The sequence below is a fragment of the Nicotiana tabacum genome, chromosome 24 (genome assembly GCF_000715075.1).
Source record: "Nicotiana tabacum cultivar K326 chromosome 24, ASM71507v2, whole genome shotgun sequence".
In the NCBI taxonomy this organism is placed as follows: Eukaryota; Viridiplantae; Streptophyta; class Magnoliopsida; order Solanales; family Solanaceae; genus Nicotiana; species Nicotiana tabacum.
Window position 1 is genome coordinate 82,581,309 of NC_134103.1, and position 17,390 is coordinate 82,598,698.

At 34.2% G+C, this 17,390-nt stretch overlaps 1 protein-coding gene and 1 non-coding gene across 5 annotated transcripts; both read left to right on the forward strand.

Moving 5' to 3' along the window:
• Positions 1-7,798: 7,798 nt before the first annotated feature.
• TRNAV-CAC (transfer RNA valine (anticodon CAC)) lies at positions 7,799-7,872 on the forward strand. The gene has a single exon. It is a non-coding gene; the product is annotated as a tRNA-Val (tRNA).
• Positions 7,873-10,617: 2,745 nt separating this feature from the next.
• LOC107790094 (CASP-like protein 5B2) lies at positions 10,618-17,216 on the forward strand. Of its 4 annotated transcripts, none has more exons than XM_016611995.2 (5): positions 10,618-11,041; positions 11,602-11,763; positions 12,175-12,232; positions 15,799-15,904; positions 16,756-17,216. In XM_016611995.2, the coding sequence occupies exons 1-5, from the start codon at positions 10,882-10,884 to the stop codon at positions 16,954-16,956; spliced, it is 687 nt and encodes a 228-aa protein (XP_016467481.1). In that variant the 5' UTR covers positions 10,618-10,881; the 3' UTR covers positions 16,957-17,216. The 4 variants fall into 4 exon arrangements, with proteins under 4 accessions (XP_016467481.1, XP_016467479.1, XP_016467480.1 ...); XM_016611993.2 differs by having other exon boundaries at positions 10,624-11,041; positions 15,799-15,931; XM_016611994.2 differs by having other exon boundaries at positions 10,625-11,041; positions 11,602-11,742; positions 15,799-15,931.
• The last annotated feature ends 174 nt before the right edge of the window (positions 17,217-17,390 follow it).

The following is a 17,390-nucleotide window of genomic DNA, read 5'->3' on the forward strand; positions in this document are numbered from 1 at the left end:
ATAGTGAGCCATTTTGTAAGTCATCTTAGAGTTTGAAAATAAACATATTTGCGCCATTTACTGCATTTTAACATGGTTGCTACTTGCTAGCGGGGCGGGTAGTTTATATATTATTTTTTAGAATTAGTCTAATATTATTTATTAACTTTCGTGTTCCATAAAGGTTGAATGATACACTTGATTGAATATTAATTTATTTATTCAAAAGAATATGAATCAATTCCTACTAAATACTTTTTGTTTTTTCGATCTGTTTCTAGTTTCTAGTTGACTTATCCAAAACAAAATGCATGTTTAACTTCGAGAAAATGTTCAAGCTTGTCATTGTAATATCTGGTGTAATTTCTCAATTTTGCCCTTAAGTTTTGGTCCATTCATGCTTTTGACATTAGTCAATTGCCCTGTATTTGCCCTTGTCATTAATGGAGTTCCAACTTGAAATGAGTGAATCTAAATTGGAGCTCTTCTTACAATTAGTACTTACTAGTTGTCTTTTCATTGTTGAGCTGTAATTTCCAAATAAAATACTCCATATGTTAATTTTTAATTGTTCATTTTGCACTCTTTTTAATAAAAAACAAATGAAATATATATTTTACAATTTTATCCATAATAATATATATTTTCAAAATTCTTGAAAAATGATTTGGAGAATGAATAGTTAATGATAATGATAAAACAGGAATTTTTTTTTTATCTTTCTCTTGATTTAATATAGATGACAAGTAAAAACGAAAATATATTTTTTAGTATGGTAAATAAGTAAAAGTGAACGGAGGGAGTAGAACATTTAGCTTTCGTTACACGTGCAGGTTGGAACAAGGCCTCTCCCACTATTTTAGAGTGTCTAAAAAAGACCCAGCTATGATTAACGTTAGGGGTGTACAAATAAAACCGACAAACCGCACTAACCCGATAATCCGAGAAAAAAATCTGACTATGGTTTGGTTTGATTGGTTTGGTGTTGGAAAATAAAACCCGACGATATTTGGTTTGGTTTGGTTTTAACTAAAAAAAGTCAAATCGAAACCAAACCAACCCGACATTATATGTATAGAAATTTTAAATATATTTAATTTCATTTTAACAAAAAAAATACTTACTTTTCATGTAGAAAAAGTATTTTTTTTATTTCAACAAAAAATATTTTCTACTCTCTAGCCAAACACTAGAAAATATTTTCCAGAAAAAGAATTTCATTCACCAATCAAACAAGGGAAAATAAGTGATAAAACCACTCATTTTCCATGAAAAGAAAATATTTTCCTCATAAGTGAAAATATTTTTTAGTTTTTTCATGGTTTAGATAAAATGCATAACTTATTTTTCTTTTAGTGTTTAGTCATGTAAATAATAGTACTTATTAGTCGTACTTATTTTAGCAACTTATTAGTAATTTTAAATTATGTTTGTTTTCATTATGACTTATTAATAATATTTATTTTATGCAATTTTATTATCTTTATTGTTGAATATTTTAGTACAATGCCATGAATCATCTCATATTTATGTTATTTTATTAAAAAATACCTTATATAGTTCTGCCTTACTAGGATTAAAGAAATATTTGGAGCACAAATTATATATTTTGTTCTATGAAAGACTTTATGAAAAAAAATGAAACAACCCGAAAACCCGAAAAATTCGAGAAAAAACGAGATTTAAAAATCCGACTTTGATTGGTTTGGTTTGGTCTTTACATTTAATAACCCGATATAATTGATTTGGTTTGGTAATTAAAAAATTCGAACCAACCCGACCTATATACGCCCCTAGTTAACGATATATTTAAACTACTACTTTTATTTCATGCAATATTTATTATCGACTAGCTTAAATATACCAAGTAACTAATTCAATACTTGGATCAATATCAAGAAATGTAAAAAACTGTACACGTGAATTAGCTAATGGATCAAAGTTTGGAAATCATATTTTCTTTTTTAAGTTAATTAACAAATGCATGATGAATAGTTATAAAGAAATACGAATCTGTTGTAAAATAAAGATTATAAAAGAAATAAACTGAAGACAAGTATAGAAGGAGATTGATATTTTATTCAACTTTCAAACTGATATATATATATATATATATATATATATATATATATATATATATATATATATATATATATTGAACTGAAAACTCCTCTATTTATAGAAGAAAGGAAGCAGCTGCGATGCTTTTCAGGAAGCAGATGCGAGGCTTTTCAGGAAGCACCTGCGAGACTTTTCTTCAGCTACTTGTAAGTTGTCTGCATGAGCTGCTCGCAACCTGCCTGTTTAATAAGAAGTTGATGCAAATCATTTCATTGAGTTGCTTGCAACCTGCCTGCATCAGCTGCTTGTAGATAAACTTCAACAGAGTACTAAATGGATAATCTTCTTCAGGAAGATTATCTATAGCAGAGTAATAAATGGACATCCACAATATAATATTTTTATAACACTCTCCCTTGGATGTTCATTAAAAGATAATGTGCCTCATTAAAACCTTATTAGAAAAAACCCAGTGGGAAAAATCCTAGTGAAGGAGAAAGAGTACACATATTTAGTAATACGCATTTTTAGCTGCCTCATTAAAAACCTTACAAGAAAAATCTCATGGGAAAAATCTTAGTAAGGAAAAAAGAGTACAAAGCGTATTTCACTCTCCCTAATGAAACCTTGTTTCAAATATTTGAGCCTCCGCGTTCCAATCTTGTATACCATCTTCTCAAAAGTTGAAGTTGGCAAAGACTTAGTGAACAAATCTGTCGGATTGTCACTTGAACGGATTTGTTGCACATCGATGTCGTCATTTTTCTGAAGATCATGTGTGTAGAATAATTTTGGTAAAATGTGCTTCGTTCTATATCTTTTTATAAATCCTCCCTTTCATTAGGCTATGTATGCAGCATTGTCTTCGTATAAAATTGTGAAACTTTTATCACATTCCAAACCATATTTTTCTCGAATGAAATGATTCACTGATCTCAACCATACGCATTCCCTACTTGCTTCATGAATAGCTATTATCTCAGCATGATTTGAAGAAGTAGCAATAATAGATTGCTTTGTGGAGCGTCATGATATGATAGTATCTCCACATGTAAATACGTACCCGATTTGAGATCGAGCTATATGTGGATCAGATAAATAAGTTGCATCTGCATAACCAACAAGATCTGCACTACCTTTGTTAACATAAAACAAACCCATATCAAGAGCTCCCTTTAAATATCGCAATATATGCTTAATCTCATTACAATGTCTCCGTGTAGGAGAAGAGCTATATATTGCTAGTAAATTAATAGAAAATGCTATGGCAGGCCTTGTAGCATTAGCAAGATACATAAGTGCATCAATTGCACTGAGATAGGGTGTTTCAAGACCAAGGAGTTCATCATCCTCTTCTGGAGGTCGGAACGGGTCTTTATTCACTTCAAGTGATCGAACAATCATTGGTGTACTCAATGGGTGCGCTTTGTCCATGTAAAAGCGTTTAATTACCCTTTCTGTATATGCAGATTGATGGATAAAGATCGCGTCTGCTAAATGTTGAATTTGCAGACCAAGACAAAGTTTTGTCTTTCCAAGATCTTTCATCTCAAATTCTTTCTTAAGATATTCAATTCTCTTTTGGAGCTCTTCTGCAGTTCCAATAAGATTTATGTCATCAACATAAACATCAAGTATAACAAATTCTGATGCCATTTTCTTTATAAAAATACATGGACAAATAACATCATTTATGTAGCCTTCTTTCAATAAATATTCACTAAGGCGATTATACCACATGCGCCCAAATTGCTTTAAAACGTACAAAGATCTTTGTTATCTGATTGAATATATTTTTCGAGATTTTGAATTTGCTTCAGGCATTTTAAATCCTTCATGGATCTTCATATAGAATTAATCAAATGAGTTATATAGGTTATGACTTACATTTAAATGGCATGACATCTTCAGGTGTCTGGACTACAGGTCCGATCCTCATAATCTTTTATAATATTGTGCACTATATTGTATCAAATATATCGTCAACGATCATTTCGTATCAGTTCGCAAGCGACATAACTTGTTGAGATCTCATCACTTTCTTTATTTTTAGGTACCTGAACTTCTTCTAGAATTTCATGAAATGTTATGTCGTAGGCTCTTCAAGAGCTTATTTCCTCCTTATTATGATCATTTTGATCATTTGCTCCTATTCTTTTCAAGGATTGTTACCTTTGAAACCGATTGGTCTACCACGCTTCATGCGTACAGTAAACTCTATCCTTTAGGGACTTTAATTTTAATAGGATCATTTGCAGCTGAAATATGATATTTAATATTTGATCAGCAAATGCTTCTGGCATTTGGCTTGAATTATTTTCTAAGTGAGGATCATATTAATGATAATTCGATTTATATAGCATATTTTTCAGTTGTTTTATTCCATCCCCCAAATGTTAGAAAAACTAACTCATATCCCCAATCTTCTTTGGGAAACATATCTTTGTGCATTGTGGTAGAGAAATTAATCATATCCCACGCATCAAAAATTATTAGATAGTAAAAATATTTAATTTCTGATCCTAAACCAATTGTGAGGGGATAACTTATCATATTTTGTTGGTCTGATGCATACAAGTGCTGTTGTATGTAATTTAAAAAATCTTAGACCAACACATGAGGCTTTGTTCTCATAAGCAATAGTTTATCCATTAATAGGAGGTAGTCAATGCTAAACTAGCTTGGATATAAACCAACATCATCAAGATGAACTATCTTGATTTCATAATCTGAAAATTATGCTCTTAATTGAGAAAGATAATTTCAAATGCCAAACTGCAGGTTGACAATAAATATACATGTAACCATCTTATATATGCATCTATAAGTGGTTCACATGATAGGTGAATGAGCCCATATTCACCTTTTATATATTCCAGAATTCAAAGATTTTAGTCTCAATTTTAGCTGGTATAATCAAGTTATTATGAGAACAAGCAACACAAGAGAATTCTTGAAGAATCTTCTAGTTTTTCAGTATATGCTTATATAAATTCTCAAATAGCTCATTTAAAAATGGCAAATGAAAACTTCAAGTTTACCATAGCATGTGCTATCTCTAAGTAAACTTCTGGTTTACTATGGCATAAACTTTTACATCACCAAACTTCTGATTTACTGTTACTACTTTTGTATCAGTAAATTTCTGATTTACTGTGACTGCTTTTGCATTAGTAAACTTCTGGTATACTGTGATACATGATGTAGTATAAATTTGAAGAATAAGGCGGGTAACTTCTCACATACATATTTACCCCATATGATTGTGGAAACATGGAGATTTTCAATCTTTCAATCATTTGTAGTCGCAGTATGATAGTCATATGTATTAGTAAACTTCGGTTTGTCATAACATATGTTTTGACCACAATAATGACAAATAAGCTCTTCGGGAGCCTTCCATTTATTGTCCACAATCAAATATTATTCAGACAGTACTTATGTCATATGTCTTCTAGACAAACAGTTAGCTCTTCAGGAGCTTTTGTTGTACTATCAAATATTGCTCAGACACTTCTGGTGTCATGAGAGAAAATCATAATCAAATGAACAATATAAAGCTAATTCTAAATTTATAAATGACGAAAATTAAGAATTTTAATATTTCTACTACTAACTTTGTGACAAATATCTCCTTCGAGGAAAAATATCATTAACATCTGAATATTTTGTATCAACACGGCAACCACATAGTCATTACATCTTTTAAGGAAAGATACACGAGTTGTTATTTCCTTCGGGGAACCCAATAACTAACCATAATATATTAATGTGGTTGTAGTAGAAAGCATTCTACAAGAATGCTTTTGCCTTAGAATGATACTTAATAAAATTATCCAAGATGTTTTACGTACAACAGGTACGTGCGGCAATGATCTTTATGCCACAAAAATAATATTTATATCCTCTGTTATTCTAGTTCTGTCGAAGGTGAGTTGTGGTATTTCTCCATTCACTCAAGGGAATTAAAATGTGCTTCAAAAATAACTTTGAATAGTCCATTATTTTATTTACGCACAGAAAGATACAATTTCATAATATTTTCCTGCTTAGGGAGAAAATTACAATTGTGTTACTTCTTCAGGAACAAATTAAAATACGATAAATTGAGTATATATTCTCTCAATCATATTACCTCTTCTGGAGATGAATCGTAATATATTTACATAAATAGCGCGCTCATATTTACGGCTTTATTAATATTGTCACATTCACTTCAGGGAATGGATTAATATTTATAAAAATTCTCATCCTTCAGAAAATCGAACATAATTATCTGAACACGCATTAATCATATCAAATTGTGATGTTTCAACCTCTTTTAAAATATTTACTACTTCAGGAGCAAATTGAGACGTACATGTGATATAGAGAATATTTCTCTAGCTTATCTTCATTGTAACCATAACAAGCCTAAATTATCACTTCTGGTGGTTATAAGAACATACCACTTCTGGTGGTTAACAAAATTTAGTTACAATGAGATATACGAAACACAATCACTTCTGGTGGTTGTATATATATATATTTTTTTGCAGACTCTACCGGAGTTTAAGTGGACCTTTTATTGTTATCCACATGACAATTCAAATACGCTTCATTAGACAAGTAATGATATAATATTAAAGGGCATGACTGCTAAAGCGTAAATGAAACCTGAAAAATTAATTAGAGAAATAAATAGTGATGGTTATATATATGTTGGTGCTATAGTCCTTATACGGGTACCATCCTTCTTAATCATTAGCCATATGTATTGATTGCAGCTCTATCTCAAGATGCAATATTGCTCATATGGATAAAACAAAATTGTTAGAGCATCATAACGTTTGTAGTTAATAATAGTTGTCCATACAGAAAATACTTAACAAGCGAAAGCAAGATTAGAAATGAACCTTGTTCAAAGTTATGAGATTTCTAGGTACATCTACCTAAGGCAGTTTGGCTTCCATCGTCTTTTGCTCCAAATTATCTCAAGTTAGAGATAACTATACATTCAAACATAGAGACCCGTGCTGATGACGTGTTATAAAATAAAGACTATAAAAGAAATAAACTGAAGACAAGTATAGAGAGAGATTGATATTTTATTCAACTTTCAAACTGATATATATATAATGAACTGAAAACTGCTCTATTATTTATAAAAGAAAGGAAGCAGTTGCGAGACTTTTCAGGAAGCAGATGCGAGGCTTTTCTTCAGCTGCTTGTAAGCTGTCTGCATGAGCTGCTCGCAACCTGCCTGTTTAATAAGAAGCTGCTGCAAATCATTTCATTGAGTTGCTTGTAACCTGCCTGTATCCGCTGCTTGTAGATAAACTTCAACAACAAATTCTAAATGAATAATCTTTTTCAGGAAAATTATCTATAGCGTAGTAATAAATGGACATCTACAAATAATAGTTTTATAACAGAATTTACTGGCTCTTATTTTCATTTTTTATGTGAAAGTATTTTGTTTTACTCAATTTTCCATCTGTTTTAATAACTTGCAATTGTCATTGATAATCTCGTCAAGAAAAAGATCAGTGATAATTTGTGATTTTCTTAATCCCAGCGTTTGTGACAATTCTACACTTTTGATAATCCCGAGTTTATAATCATGATATTTATATCTTATATTCTATCTGCGGTGGATCCGTGGATTGTTTCCTTCCGCATTGGGTTTTGCTTCATGTAGAAGTTATAAAGCAATTAAAATAAAAGCCTAATTTGTATCATATAACTTATCTAAATATCACAATCCTTCAGTAAATGAGTCTGGGTGGTGTAGTTGGTTATCACGCTAGTCTCACACACTAGAGGTCCCCGGTTCGAACCCGGGCTCAGACATTTTCTTCTTTTACACAACTGGTGTTGATCTCCTGTTTGTACATTGAAGAGCAATTTCTTATGCTAGTATATATAATTATATATTATACCCTATTTATTATAAACTAAAGTCATTTTAAAGTATTATTTTCTATAGCTACCTTTTATATTTTATAGCAAAATAAGTATTTATGGTATATACTACAACTGATACATGAAATACGCTATTTATATTTTTCCTCTCTTTTTCTTTCAATTAACATATGATTTTCTCTCATAATTTTTCTTCTTTCTCTCTCTCTCTTTCTTCTCTCTCTTCGAATCATAGATACACGAACGAGAAACAAATCATGAAAGAAAGTCTAAAAATCTCAAAATCAGAAAAATGAAAGTAAACCTATAATTAATAAAAGGAAGCGGAGATACATTGGACGATAGAGAGATTGAAGAGAAAGAGGGATTCTTAGCGCGGTAAGTAAGAGGGAAAAGAGGAAGAAATGGTTGAATTGGAAGCGTTGTAAATTGTAATGGAAGAGGTAGTGAAGAGATACAAGGAGTCTTGACCGGAAAACGCCATCTCCGACGAACTTTTTTCTCGTCTTTGCTATTTTGTCACATACAATGATATAAATACACTGTATTATGTATAAATTCACTCAAACACATTGTATTTTTGTATAAATATTTTTTTTTGCCTGTGTTTATGTATTTCGAAGGTCTGTATTTTTTTAATACAACAGAATACACCTATATTCATGCATACTGTACATACAGTACGCATGAATACATGATATAAATATTGAAATACACTGAATATAAACAGTGAATACATTTACTTTTAAAATAGAGTGAAATACAGTAAAATACACTGAATAGAAATGAAAAAATCGTGAATACAACCAATGAAATATACCGAATACAACAATAATAACATGTATTAGGAATAAGAAAAATACGGTTAATATAAATACATTTGAATACACTGAATATAAAATAGAGAATACAGTAAATACAAACATTGAATCTAATGAATGCAATAATAAAAAAATAATTAAACGCACTAAATATAAAAGTTATATACAACTGAAAAATTATTCTAATTAATTGGGTTGATAATGAGGCATGTTAGAATTGATTTTGTTGAGTTATATTGAGAGTGTATCACGCTAATTGATATTATTTCTGTTATTAGATAGCCGGATATACCTAATTTTTAAGGTGAGTGTCGTTACAGTATTCATGAATACATGGCACGAATACATGTGAATGCATGCGCGGACAACCGGACTGCCCTGATTTTAGACGCTTTTTGTTGTTGTATTCATGAATATAGCAACGCGAATACATGCGCGTACAACTAGACTGCCCTGATTTTATGCGCTTTTTACTGTTGTATTCATGAATACATGGCACGAATACAAGTGAATACATGCGCGTACAACTGGACTGCCCTGATTTTTAGGCGCTTTTTGCTACTGTATTCATAAATAAAGCAACGCGAATACATCGAATACACTACCGTAAGTCCGTAATAACTGAATAGTAGCTATAGGAAATAATTATGTATATAGTAGCTATAAGAAGTTAATAGCTACTAAGCAATAGTGGTTTCTGAAAATTCTTTTTAACAAGAAAATTTTATCTCCTATAGCAAATGTATACACCCTATTGACTCTTTTATGCACGAGTAATGTCTTGATGTAACTCTATTATATTAATATGAGTTTAATTAAGTTTTATCCACTGATATATATTATAAAAAACTTCATATAGTCAGGTGTTTAATTATTTCTATAATATTAACATTTTCTTCTTTTACCCAACTTGTGTTGATCTCCTTTTTTTACATTGAAGAGCAATGTCTTGATGTAACTCTATAATATTAATATGAGCTTAATTAAGTTTTATCCACTGATATTATAAAAAACTTTATATAGTCAGGCATTTAAAAAATAATTACAAGTAATATTTTTACTTGAAAAATTGAAGGCTGCAATCTACTATGTACAATATGTATGCATTGTAGTGTAGCAATTTTTATATACTGTGAGTGAACATAAGTTAAATTGATTTTATATCTACCATAGAATTTTGCTTTTGACGTTAGGATGTGACTAGATTTGCCTAAAAAAGAATCTCATGTAGTGTCATATACTATAATTTTTTCCACCGTATTTGATGGTCCTTATTTTAACAATTATGTAGTGCCCATCTAGAATAAAATCGGGCAGAAAATCGCTTTCAATCAGGTGACTGGTAAGGGTTAGCACTTTAAAGTATCACTCATAAATTTTTTATATGATTTCAATCGAATTATATTATACAAAGACGTGCACTTTTTTTGCGAGCATATGGTCCGAACAGAAGGAAAACTAGACAATTTATATGGGGCCAAAGTTATTAAAAATATTTAGAAAAGGTTGCAAAGGAAAAAGCAAAAATTCCTGACCAAAGGAGGATTGGAAATTAAAATTGTTTTCATATAGTTAATGGGTTTTTCGGAAAGACTGAACCAGACATAATTAAATTTGAACTCGTGATATACTATGATTTGAACGATGACTTATGTGTTATTCTGTCTATTTCAGTTTATGTGGGAGTGCTTTTGGCACAAATTTAATAAAGAATAACGACATTTAAAATTTGAAATCTTATTCATGACTTCATGTCATGCAACTTTTGTGGATGTAAAGTTAAAATATATTCTTTTTGAAATAGGTTAACAAAAAAATAATATGGCATAAAATGGAATGGAGGAGATAATAATCGCGACTTCTGTTGGCTGAATATATAACATCTCCATCTAACTTTCAGTGGGCAGAAGATCCCAGTTTTTCTTTCTCCATATTCCTCTCCAACTACTAGGAATAATATATTTTTCTTATCTTTTCCCAAAGAAATTAGATTGATACTTTTGAAGTTTGATTTCCATGGCAACCACGTCTACCTTGTGACAACATGAGCTAGCTCTATTTAACAAGAGGAGATGATGAGGATATATATATCCAGAATCCATAGGAAATAATTAAAATGGATTCTATGAAGTTATGGGGAGAGGCTTTAGCTGCAGCAACAGGATTTATGTTACTAATCGGACTGCTCTGTTGCTGCCTTAGCTGCAAGATGAGTTGTCATGGTAACAAAACCAAAGGTAGCAGTGGCTTCAGTACTTGTGATGGTGGCTTTGGAGGTGTGTGAGCAATGAATATTTCATTATTATTATTAGTCTAATTCCATTTAAGTGAAGTATATTTATATTGTTTGGGTTTGTTTAGTCCAAAATAAAAAAGAATATATTTGGAAGAGGATTTGTCCTTTGAATAGGGAAAACGGGGAAGAAGGAAGAGCGGGGAATAATGTTTAGTGAGTTTTGAAGTTGCACCATTTTAGGTACAAGATACATGCTACTGAATTGCAGTTGGATTTTCTTATCTATATTGATTTAAGGCCAGGCTACGTTTTTGCTTGTATCCAACCCTACCCCCCACCTCCCCACCATTTTTTTCAATCTATATATGAATGTATCAATTCATACTTTTTTTTGCTTTGGTTATCTTTTTTGGGATTGTGGTTATTGCCTCTATTTACATGGATTCTCAGTATTTTCATCTAAACTGTTGTGTGGTTATATTAATAGAAAATAATAGAATTAAAGCATAAGGTACAAATTCGTTCACTTGTTAATTAATATAAATTCATTAAATAAAACTTTACATTATGGAAGACTTAACCTAATGTTTAAACTTATAGGAGAAATATGCGCAAAGTTAAACTTCAAGGGGAGGAATGTGCAATTTATTCAAAAGAAGATTAAAAGCGAAGAGACGTATAATAAAGCAAGGCCACGTTGGACTGTCTCCCAAGAGCCAGACTGCACCACTATCAAAATGAGTACAAAGCTTCGCCATTACTGTCCGTTCTTGTCGAGAGTACTAATTTACATTAATCTAGCTACCATATACTATAAATTATGAAATAAAACCATCCTATTTTCTTTAATTGTATTTTTTTAGCTCAACGGTTCAATTTGGTACATTGTTTGGATGATACAATCTTTAATCATCTATTCATCAAATCAGACATAGATGTAAAGATCTATGCACAGCAATCTGGTAGATGGGGTTGTTGAATTTGTAGAAAATACAGGGATCTAGGGTTCTAGAAAGGACCCTTTTGGTCCTGTGGAGCTTAAAGGTCTGAAAATTGATAAGTATTTGGTTGGAAATAAGAATAGTAGAAGTAATAGAAGGATGAAGGAACTGGTGGGAAGTCCAGGAAGTGTAAGTGGGTTGCTATTGAGGTTTGGGCAATGTTTATTTGCAGGTGGGTCAATTGGGGTCATGGTTTCTGCTTCTGGTTTCTCTAATTACACTGCTTTCTGGTATGCCTTTCTTTATTAGCTTTTTGTCTATTCTCTAGCTATCTTTATTTCATGTTGTTGTTGTTACTACTTGTGGCATATGCTTCTTTTCATCTATTCTCTAGTCGACTGTCAGAAACAGCCCCTCCCGGGATAGGGGCTCAATGGCTCTTTATTCTATGTCTGTGTTGCATTATCACATAATTCTATGTTTAACCAAAAAATATGTTTTTTGATGGTTCTTCAAAAGATTTCCTTATGCACTTGGATATGATATCTATGACAACTGAAGGAATTATAGAAGAAAGGATAGGGGCAAAGCGGAATCGGGTTAATAACTACTTCCTCCATCCCATTTTATGTGATGCACTTCGGACTGAGCACGGAGTTTAAGAAATAAAGTACCGTTGAAATTTGATTGATAAGTTTAAAGTTAAATTTCTTCTAAATATAGAAAGTTTAATTTCTTTTTAGAACAGACTAGAAAGGGAAGCGCATCACATTTGGGACAGAGGGAGTAGTTGCTTGTTCACCGTTTGCATTTGAACATCCATTTTGCTGCTAAGCTAGTTAACCTGTGGAACTAATAAGTACAGTAGTCCACTTTTCATGAAGTAGTTTTGAGTGTCCCAGTCATTTCAGAGAAGAAACTGAAATAACAGAAATAATTTAATGAACATTCAAGTATATAAAAATTGTAGCGCATAATATGCGTACTAGCTTCTAACTCAGGAACTTATGTGCATGCGTTCTACAACAACAACAACATACCCAGTATTACCCCACGCCGTAGGGTCTGGGGAGGGTAGTGTGTACGCAGACCTTACCCCTACCTTGTGAGGATAGAGAGGCTGTTTCCAATAGACCCTCGGCTCAAGAAAGCACAAGCACCACATTAATGAAAATATAGACAAGAAGGGACAATACCAAAAAGCCATATAAAAGCAGAATAAAAACAACAAGATAGTAGGTGATCAACAATGAAAGAAAATAACGGTTAGTCATAAAAACATACTACCAACAGAAATCGAGACTGCGTGCCAATACTACTGTTATGAACACTCTAGACTACCTACTCTACTACCCTAATCCTCGACCTCCATACCATCCTATCAAGGGTCATGTCCTTGGTCAGCTTAAGTTGCGCCATGTCTTGCCTAATCACCTCTCCTTTCCTCTTCTTTGGCCTACCTCTATCTCTCCGTATGCCCTCCAATGTCAACCTTTCACACCTCCTCACCGGGGCGTGTGTGCTCCTCTTCCTCACATGACCAAACCACCTAAGACGCGCTTCCCGCATCTTGTCCTTAATAGGGGCCACACCTACCTTGTGGCGAATAACCTAATTTCTGATCCGATCTAAACTGGTGTGCCCGCACATCCATCTCAACATCCTCATCTTTGCTACCTTCATCTTCTGGACATGAGCGATCTTGACTGGCCAACACTCAACCCCATACATTGTTGGTCTGACCAACACTCTGTAGAACTAACCCTTAAATTTCGGTGGCACCTTCTTGTCGCACAAAACACCGGAGTCTCCATTTCATCCATCCCGCCCCAATACGATGTGTGATATCTTCATTAATCTCCCCATCCCTTGAATAATAGACCCAAGGTACTTAAAACTTCCTCTCCTAAGGATGACCTGCGAGTCCAGCCTCACCTCCCCTTCCCCTCCTTGAGTCTCGCCACTGAACTTACACTCCAAGTATTCTGTCTTGGTCCTGCTCAACTTGAAACCTTTAAATTCCAGGGTCTGCCTCCATACCTCTAATTGCGCGTTCACACCGTCTCGCGTCTCGTCAATCAATACAATATCATCTGCAAATAACATGTACCACGACACCTCCCCTTGGATGTGGTGCGTCACTATGTCCATCACCAGAGCAAACAAAAAAAGGGCCGAGTGCCGACCCCTGGTGCAACCCCATCATAATCGGAAAATAGTCCGAGTCCCCACCCACCGTCCTCGCTCGGGTCTTTACTCCATCATACATGTCCTTAATCAACCTAACGTAGGCAACTGGTACATTTCTAGCCTCCAAACATCTCCACAAAACCTTTCTCGGAACTTTATCGTACGTTTTTTCCAAGTCGATGAACACTATATGCAAGTCTTTCTTTCTCTCCCTATCCCGGAATAAACCCAAACTGATTCTATGAAATAGACACACTCCTGATCACCCTTAGCTCTACTACTCTCTCCCAAACTTTTATAGTATGGCTAAACGGCTTGATACCCCAATAGTTATCGCAATTTTGGATATCACCCTTGTTCTTGTATACAGGAACCATCGTGCTCCACCTCCACTATTCGGGCATCTTCTTCGTTCTAAAAATGACATTAAATAACCTAGTGAGCCACTCCAAGCCTGTCTTGCCCGCACTCTTCCAAAACTCCACCGGGATTTCATCCATCCCGGTCGCTTTGCCCCTGCTCATCTTACGCATAGCCCCCTCAACTTCATCAACTCTAATCCGCCTACAATATCCAAAGTCACAAGGACTCCCGGAGAGTTCCAAATCACCAAGTACAATGCTCCTGTCTCCTTCCTCGTTCAAGAGACTATGGAAATAGGTCTGCCATCTCCGACAGATAAGCCCCTTATCCAACAAAACTGTACCTTCTTCGTCCTTGATGCACTTCACTTGGTCCAAGTCACACGCCCTCCTTTCTGGCGCTTTGGCTAACCTGAACAACCTTTTATCCCCACCTCGGCCCTCGAGTTCCTCATACAAACGACTAAAAGCTGCAGTCTTGGCCGCCGTAACTGCTAGCTTTGCCTCTTTCTTAGCCAACTTATAATGCTCCCTATTCGCCCTTTACTCCTCCTCGTCTACACTTTCCACTAGCTTCAGATACGCTGCTTTCTTGGTTTCCACTTTTCCTTGCACCTCTCCATTCCACCACCAGTCTCCCTTGTGACCACCAGAGTAACCCTTTGACACCCCTAATACCTCTCTCGCGACTTCCCTATATATCTTTTTTCATCTGAGTAGACCTATTTAATTTCATTTTTTCCTGATAAGACACAACCTATCTAATCTAAAACTGCTAGAAGAGATGGCTGGCTGTGTTAACTTTTCCATCTTCTAGACAGTGAAGTTAAACATGTGAAAGCATGCGCCCTCCAATGCGAAAGGGATCTTGTACGAAAGCGAAAAGGGGAGGGTAAAAATGTGGATATCCTTGCATTTGAATAATTCTCGATGAGGGACCTTCATGTATTGACCCAGGCTTGGACCCTAATTCTCGACTTTACATTTCTCAGACCTAGGCATAATTTTTCTGATAACCGAGATATCCCAGAGGACGCGCTGGCACATGGTTTGAAACTTTGTGGATAGCAGGCTCGTCCATTATGTCAGATCAATCTGAAATTTTGAATTGTTTTTCCATATTAATTCTCATGTACTTGTACAATAATGCTCTTTTAAATCTTTCTTTGCGTCAATGTATGCCAATGTTTTCAGTCTCTCCATCACCCTATTGAAAAACATAGATCACTGCCTCCATTCAGTATACATATCTTTTTTTGTTCATGGTTATTCCTTTTTCTTAGAATACTTGGCATATCTTGCAGCTATTTGATTGCATCAATGGGACTTCAAGTATTGTGGAGTTTTGGGCTTGCATGTCTAGACATCTATGCTTTGAGGATAAAAAGAGACCTTCAAAATCCCGTCTTGGTGAGCCTCTTTGTTGTTGGAGACTGGGTATGTATCTTTTGTTTGCTTTTGTCTTTCATGCTTATGTGATGTGTTTGAATAAAGCTGTACACGCCTTCTTTTTTCTATTCAATCCTCCTCATTCTTGTTTTCTAGTTCATGTTTTGTCCCTAAAAGAGTGTATATTGTCTTGATCTTCACAATTTGAACCAAGTAATAGATGATGTGATTCCCCTCACTGGAAGCGATGACAGCTTTTTGACCTTCTTTGCTACTTGTCCTTGTTTATTTGCAAACATGTAAATTTTTAAGTACTGTTTCTTTCGTTAAGAGCAGCTGATATTTTAGTCCATGTCATTGACCCAAATCAAGTTTAGAATGTTCCCTATACTGTAAACCATTCTTTCCTGCATTTGAGTGCTGAACAAGTTTTATTCTTTGATAGTCGCCATGATCATCACCAGACATTCCCCTTCACTGCGACAAACATCCTTCTATCACTAGTACCTTGTATGAATCCTGACATGCTCTATGCAGGCCACTGATATTCCATTGATCATGTGCCTTTTTTCCTTTCGGAAACTCCTCTTATACATGAAATAACCAGGGTAGGCTCGTCGCCTTTGTGCGGCTCACACCTTCAATAATAGATTCTCCCTTTTCGCCTTCTCTGACCATAATCTTGTCCTCTCAACATCATTTTAGAACTTCTTTTTCTTCTTTTTTTCTCTCCATAATGCATATATCTTGTCCTAGAAATCTTAATCTTTTATATGCATTATAACTCTGCTGTATCCCCTTTACATTAAAACTTAATCTCTGACCATGAATTTTAACTATATTCATGTTCACTGGCTTGACTTCAATTGCAGGTTACTGCAACCCTATCACTTGCAGCTGCGTGCTCGTCGGCAGGGATTGCTGTTTTGTATTCAAAAGATTTAAACTTCTGTAGTAGTCCACCTCATCTTCCATGTGGTAGATTTGAGCTCTCTGTGGTGTTAGCGTTCATAACCTGGTTTCTTATCGCCATTTCTTCCCACGTGATGTTTTGGATTCTAGCTGCCGTTTAATGATGTGAGAACGTTTCTCTCTGCTCAGAAGATTGCTTCTGAAATGACTTTCAAGGACCCGTCACATCTATATCTAATTTCCACTAAGTTGTAGCCTTATCTTCCTTGGCAATCGATATGCAGAAGAGATGAGTTTCTTCTGCACTGATTGAGTTTCTTGGGGTTAGGTGGTTCCCAGTTGTGCTCTTCAAGTTCAATTTTGATCTGAGTGTAAATTTTAACCTCCTAATTGTACTCTAATCTACTCCAGTTCAATTACATTTAGATCTAGTATGAGTCCTGAGCTTTTTTACTAGTACTTGACCCTGGACATTTTGAAATCAAATGTTCACTCTCTAGCTGCTGCTGCATTACTATGGGATGCCATTAAAGTTTTACAAAGGCATATTACTAACTTGCTTCAGTTTTTATCCCCTGATATTCATCTAGTTGAT